This window comes from Oryzias latipes, chromosome 21 (assembly GCF_053564925.1).
Source record: "Oryzias latipes strain Hd-rR chromosome 21, Olatipes_Hd-rR_3.1".
Taxonomy (NCBI): domain Eukaryota; kingdom Metazoa; phylum Chordata; class Actinopteri; order Beloniformes; family Adrianichthyidae; genus Oryzias; species Oryzias latipes.
This window is the reverse complement of record NC_136257.1, coordinates 16,431,598-16,438,800: the sequence shown is the minus strand read 5'-3', so window position 1 is coordinate 16,438,800 and position 7,203 is coordinate 16,431,598. Positions and strand designations below refer to the sequence as shown.

The window sequence follows — 7,203 nt, the reverse complement described above, 5'->3', positions numbered from 1 at the left end:
AGAAAAAAGGTTCCGCACACTGTCTTGTGGGATCTAAAAGACCCAACTTCCAATGTCAAAGTGCCTAGGATAGCACAAGGGTTAACTCAAGAATCAGACAGGAATAGATGACACGAAGGGCTGGAAGTAGCTTCTGTGACGTTCATTTCTGATTGTGCACACCTCGTTGGTCACTTACAAAATAAATTCATATTAAATCAATCATCAGTACTTCAATCTTCAAATTTTCAGTTTTAAATTATTTTTTACAAATAGCGGCCTATGTGATACACATTGTCATAGTAACGCCTGCAGAGCCTACAGTGACATCACTCTGTTCCAGCGGAGCAAGTCGTCTTTATGCTGAATGTCATGTTACATGACACAAAGCATCATTTCAGAGGGAAAGTTCACGTCTCTGTCCAGGTGAAAAACAAAGGTTTGTTTCAAAGAAACAAAATCCAAACTCCTCGTGTTTCGCCTCCTCCTTGTTAGGTTCTCTTCTTCAAAATGATTCACATGACAGATGAGAGGAAACTATCGAATCCCTCCTATCTTTTACTGTCTTGCTGTTGTGATGTAGAATGACTTCTGTCCATCCACCATGGTCCACGTTTCTGTTGTTTTGGTTCCCAACTGAGCAGAATGATACAGCACATTCAGGTTGTGTGACCAGAACCTCTGTGTCCATTATCACTGTATTAGAATGGAAAGTCTGCAGCCAATCAGAAGTGAGTATGCACCAGGACCATGGTATCAATGAGAATATAATTACTGGGACAAACATTTTTCAGGAATTGAATCATCCAAGAAAGCTTTTTCTTTTTCAGACCTTTGCATGGGCGGGAAAGAAACATCCATCTGTCATAGGAACAGGGTTACTAGTTAATGAAAAGACCACATCTTACTCTTCCTGGGTGGGGATGGCTGGCCCCTGCCTTGCTTTCTTCTGGACCAACCGTGGGCCGGGTGGGTGGCTGCCTGGAGCGCGGGGCGGGTCTCCCTTGGCTCGTACCCGGGGTCGGGGTGGAGGGATGCCCAGAACTCCTGGGTGGTGGTGGGGTGCTCATCTGGGGCTGTGGGTGCTCTTCTGGGGCGGGGCCCTGCGTTGGGGGCTGCTCTCCTGGTTGGGCTGGAGCTTGCACTCTCTGTCCCACTAGAAAGTGCACTGAACCTTTTTTCTTCAATGATTTGTGAACCTCACTGGTGTCCATGGATTACATGAAATCGTCTTCATCTTTATCCACCTTTGTCATGGTAGGGAGAACACGTCAATGTAAGGGTGGGGTCATAGGATAGCACAAGGGTTATTGTGTACATGTTGACATTTTTGGAGCCAACGGGTATGCTTGTGACACTTGGGTGTGTGTGTGGACAGGCCGCGCCCTTATAGACTTGTATTACATCTGAACCTCACTGTAATTATTATAAACATCCAGCAACTTGTTGCTTTATGCTGCTTCATGGTTTTAACCCCTCCCCCCTCTAACATCCCTCTCTCTTCTTCCCTCCTTTCCTTTTCCACAAGCTCCAAACGAAAAAGATTTTCAAATATGATTAAAATGAATAAAGTTTGGCCTCGATTACAAAAGGGGTTTATTCAGACATACCTCTGGTTTGTCTGAAGATTCATAACCCCTGTTGTTAAAATAAAACATGTCCAACACAAGAGGCCTCCAGCTCTCATCTGTCTGCCTAGCTGTTGGACAGGACAAGTAAAAAAAAAAGCCACATCTTCATTTGGATGAAAGTTTGATGTCAGGTTTAAGATCTTATACCCTCATACCCAGACACCACAGTTTTGGGTTCAGTTTTTGTTGGGAAATTGGACCAGTTTCCATCATTTTGAGTCTGCAAAACATAGTGGTTATTTGGTGAACTGACCTTACTGTCATTTTCTGCTCACAGACTGTATGACGTTGCTGCCCCTAGATAGGGATTAGGGAAGAACAGTCGGTCTTTTTGTCATCCTAAAATCTGAGTTTTTTTATTTCGACATCTGAAACCCTTTTTAAATGATTTAAGCATTTGCAGCAAAACTTTACCCTCAACATTTTTAAAAGCTAGAAAACTGGGAGCAGAAGAAAACGGTCAGAACTTGTGTCACGCTTTGCAAACATACAACTCTGCACACAAGAACCAAACACTCAACAATTTTATGGAGACAAAATAAGGAGTAAAACACTTTTGAGTTCAAATGTTTCACTGAGCTCCAGTAAATCTGCCGAAGTGATAGCAGCTTATGGAATTTCTGCAGCTTTGACTTAATGCAACATTTGATCACTCAGGAAATGACATCGAAAATAATACAAACTCGAGGGTTTAATAAAGAAAAAATTGATGAGTCAGTGACAAAGATCCTCCGCAGAGCTGCATATTTACAGCACGTCCTCTCATGACTGAGCTGTACGGCTCCCTGCTCCCTCTGATGTCAGGACTCCTGCTCATTTGATGGGCTTGGCCTCGGCCGGGTTCTCCCCAGTGTCCAGGGTCTTCAGAAGGCGGAAGAGGCCGGCCGCTTCACGGATGCGGCTGAACTCTATGCAGAAGGCCTGCACCTCGATGAACAGGTCCTGGACGTTGATGATCTTGTTTCGGATCAGCGACTGCAGGAAGACGCACACCAGCCGGACCAGGCGGTTCTGCAAGAATCAAGCGGGTTTTTATTCCAGAGGAAAACTCTTGAGCTCTCTTCAGCAGTTCACAGTTCCAAGAACGCGTGTTGACCTGCATGTATTTGTCTTTGATCTGCTCACACGTGGAGATGCAGTTGGAGATGTAGAGGTGGATGAATTCTGGAGGCAGATCCACAGCTGTGGTTAACCTGACGGAGGAGAGCAAACAACTCCATCACTTCCAAACTACAGAAACAGCACCAAACTGGAACCCAACTGGAGATTCGTTAACAGGTCTGAATACAGCCAAAGCCCCGCCCCCACCTGTTTACCACCTCCATGGAGTGCAGCGACATGTCCATGTTGACGAGCACTGAGAAATACTCTGTGATCTGGCTGCTCTGCATCAGTTTTAGCAGCATCTCGATGGCCACCAGTGGGTTGTTCTCCACCAGCTCAGGCAGCTTCACAGGCGTCAGGCCGATGTGATACACCAGCTTTGGGTCTTTCTCCAACTCAGCCAGCAGCTGCACACACGGCGAGGTCAATACAGAGGAGTGACAGCGGTGCACAGCAGTAGGAGTCAACGCCTCCACAAGAAATAATTTGTCTTTTAGGGAACGGACGATAAAGTTTTTGAGTGAAGGGAAAAATAAAGGTTGATTTTTTTTAAGACCACCAGAAAACTAATCCAGGAAGACAAAGGTTAAAAAAGAAACAAATACTTTTCCCACAAATTGTGTTTTTGTTTTGATAAATCTTGATTTAAAAATGAAAAAAGAGCAGATCTGAAGTTAAGTTTTTGTTTCTTTGCAAAGAACAGGAGTTCCTATTTTAAATAAAGTTTTTATTTTAACCCTGACTTTGCCTTTGTGTAAACCAAACATGTTGTTGATCAGCATCAGACCTACCTGGGACTGCTGCTGAGCCGACAGCGGACTCTTGAAGGCCTTGGCCATGATGCGTTTGATCTCCACGCCGGTGCTGTTCTTCACACACATTGACCGATCCCACTGGATGCAGTGGTCCGGCTCGGTGGGGTTCAGCCACGCCAGCTCATCTTCGCATGTGTGGAGCGGAGGCGTCGGCCGGATGAACTCGGGTCGAAAATGACCTGGGAGGGTTTTGAGAAACTGGTACTTACCATGCCTCATAGCAACACCTTCAGACAGACGGCCTTTGAACAAAGTCTAAATACTTTAATATAAAACTACTGAAAAATGACATAACTTCAGCAAAAACCTTCTAGACAGTCACTCAAACACTTTTTTTTTTAAAGTATCAGTTAAAGATCAATCGCACTCAACAGATCAGGTCGGCGCCGATCAACCTGTAACCGTGAGTTTTTGCTGAGGAGACGGCTACCATCTTTTCTGAGGAGATTCCTTCTTTCTTCCACAGATGTGATCACAGCTTGTGTGAAAAAAAGCACTTACTCTCCAGAGGAGGACGCAGCCCTGTGACCAGAGACTCAATGATCTGATTGGCCACAGAGCTGTCGAAGCCTGAGTTGGAGGAGTCTGGATCGGGGTCGTTGAGGATGCTGGGGAAGCTGGCTTTGCTCTGGGTGGGCAGCTCTGACTGGCGCTCTGCAAAAAGAGGGCTGGGATTGACGGCGTCTTCACCTGTGATGAGATGTTTCCTTACAACCTTCACTGACCTGCTAAAGGAAGCTGCAGCCCGCTGATGTCTATAGATGGGGGCATGTTGCTCACGTCCATGCAGGACACCTGTCTGGGGGTCTTTTTGAAGAGGTCTCTGGGCGGAGCCAGCATCAGCTGGGACAGGAAGAACTTCTCCGGCTGCGTGATGGGAGGAAGGAAGCCTGGACCCAACGAAACAGAGACTGAGCGGCTGCGGTTCTGATGAGACGTCGGGCTAAAGGTGAAAGGAAGCGGCCCTACCGGACAGGGCTTTCTCCTGCTCATCCCCGGAAGGTGCTGGGTTTAGCAGGTGCGCGAACACGGCGGCGAACGGGTTCGCGGCCAACGGCTCGGTTCGGTACATCTCCCAGAGCAGATAGAGGGCTGTGAGCCGCTGCGGAGAGCTGGGCAGCAGGTCCGGCTGCTGCAGCAGCATGACCAGAACCGAACCCACCTTGAAGTGGTCCGCCTTCCCAAAGTAATGATGGAAATGAGTGGAGAGGGTCTCGAAGCTGTTGTTGCAGGCCTCATCCGAGATTATGCTCAGCAGGTTGGACAGTTCCTTTGGAGCCAGAGTCATCGTTTCCCCGCCACAGTTCGATCGGATGCAGAGATTGACCGGGGTCCCTGATAAGTCTTTCTGTATAACTATAGCGGCGCTCTTACCCGCTTATTCATCTTTGAAGACGCAGAGTGGAGGACGGTGGCCCAGAAGTCATCTCGATTGAGATCCTATAACGCGGTTAGCATCAAGTTAGCCTAGCTTAAAAATAAGCTACAAAACCGGGAAACTCGTCAAAACATCAATCATCTTTTTAAAAATAATTATCCAAATAGATTAAATGAACGTATAACTTATCAATCGAACCAAAGAGTTACAAAAGATAATATTTCCAGGACTGAGAAAGAAATAAGACCCTGAATGGGATAGTGCTGCGAGCCATTAGCTTGAAGTATTTTTTAGTCGTATTTTCCGGTGAACTGCATCTTGGGTGATGTAGTTTTCTTCAGTTTCTCTCCAGTCCAGCAGGTGGAAATGGTATATGAATTATTCCTACCAAATAATCGTTCACATTTGTTTTATTTAAATAGATAGATAGAGAGGGAGAGGGAGAGAGAGAGAGTTAAGAGAAGGTAGAGATAGCAGTACTCTGCCTTTTAGGCTCAGGTAAGAGACCTAAATTAAAACCCATAAGTTAAAACGTTTTACTAGGGACTGAAATTTGAAGAACTTCTCTTATGTTCGTTTTAGGTGATGGTAATCCCTAGGTATGTTACACAGTGTTGGAGTACAATGTCTGTCACCATAGACGATCTCTGTCTGATTATGTTATTACGTAAGCATGCGCCAATTTTTTTTACGTGCAGTTGAAAATAAAAAGGAAGGCGCAGCCTCTCATCATAGTCAAGACGAAGTGAGTGGGGAGCTGCACTTCAGGTTCAGAATGAAATGTCTCCTGTGTCCATTATTTAAGAGTTAAGAAGCAAACACGGTTGTGTGTAACAGGGATGTCTTTAACGGCTTTGGCGTCGGGAGAGAGTTCCCGAGCGGCAAGAGAGACAACTGCTGCTGCTGGAGAGCCAACACACAGTTTCCATAATTTTTGGTGATAGTAATCCCTAGGTGTGTTACATGTATGTGATGGGAATTTTACATATGGATCGTGTTTTGTCAAATTTGATAGGTAGTTCTTCACATTTTTGATGTTAAGATGAAGTGCAGGGCCATTAGAAAAATCTTTTACTAGATTTAGGGCTCGGGGAATTTGACTGCCATCTTTAAAAAAAAATGTTAATATTAATATCATCTGTATCTAGACGATCAAAAACAAGCCAGTATATGGCTAATATGTGACTGCCGGGAGATACTTTTGTTGCTCCATGTAAAACTTGATCTTGTTTGGATTCTTCTCTCCAAGGATCTTTTAAATGAAAACTTTGTATAAATTAAAGTAGTTCAGCATTAGGATTATTAGTTTGTAGTGGCCATCTATCCAGTCGACAATCTAACACCATATTCAGGTCTCCTCCAATTATAATTATTGCATGGGGAAGTTTGTTTAAACATTCAGGTGAACAATTTTCTATTATGGATAGGAGTTGAGAATTTTCACATTTAGTATTGTAACCATATACATTTATAGCTATAAAAGTCTTATTTTCGTATGCCAAGGTCATTTATGTGTAAGACTGTCACCTTCAAATTTGTGTTTTACCGTAAGAGTGCCATCTGAGTGCTGACTTCCATGAGAAAAGAATATGTTATTACCCCATTGGGATCTCCCGAAATTTGCATCATCTTTTGTAGAGTGGGACTCTTGAAAAAAGAAAAAGTCTGTATTTAACTTTTTGGCAAACAAGAAAAGAGCTTTACGCTTGGTAGCCTTTTTTAACGCCCTGACATTCAATGAACCTAAACTTAACGACATAAAAAAGAGAAGATAATAAAGTAAGATCTTTAGTTGGTGAGCTGGGTTGCATTAACCAGTGTGCTAAAAAGGAAAATAAACGTTCACTAGTTATATTTACACAAATGTACGATTCAAGTAAATGAGGTAAAAAAAAGATGAATTAAACATTCAGAATAAACTTTAAGCCGACTTGAACATACAATTAGAACCTTCTGACGCCCATTTGGTAAAAGATATTGGAACTAGTGGCCGATTTTCATCAAAATCAGATTGTGCAAACTGCTAGAGCGCAAAAAGATGGATGAGTTTATATTGTTGGGTAGACAGCCCAGTGTTGAGAGCTGACTTCTTTACCGTTGATATATGCTCGAGGACCAACGTAGTAAGCGGTTTTGCCCTCTCGTCTGGCTGCCTCAATCATTGGCCACATCGCCGCTCTTCTCTCGCAATCTGTCACACAGAGATCTTCTGTGAAGTGGAGATGGCACTCTTTCAAAAAAGACCTGTTTTTCACAGTTTTCCACATGGCGTCTCAGACGGTTCTGGAGGTAAACT

General features: G+C 44.2%; 1 protein-coding gene across 1 annotated transcript; it reads right to left on the bottom strand.

Annotated features, from left to right (window-relative positions):
• Positions 1–1,938: 1,938 nt before the first annotated feature.
• On the bottom strand, positions 1,939–5,647 carry cnot11 (CCR4-NOT transcription complex, subunit 11). Its single transcript, XM_004081615.4, has 7 exons — positions 4,499–5,647; positions 4,255–4,419; positions 4,031–4,183; positions 3,506–3,708; positions 2,919–3,121; positions 2,707–2,803; positions 1,939–2,621 (listed from the first exon to the last, which is right to left on the bottom strand). Exons 1-7 carry the CDS (start codon positions 4,815–4,817, stop codon positions 2,424–2,426), a joined length of 1,338 nt encoding a protein of 445 aa, XP_004081663.1. The 5' UTR covers positions 4,818–5,647; the 3' UTR covers positions 1,939–2,423.
• Between the last annotated feature and the right edge of the window lie 1,556 nt (positions 5,648–7,203).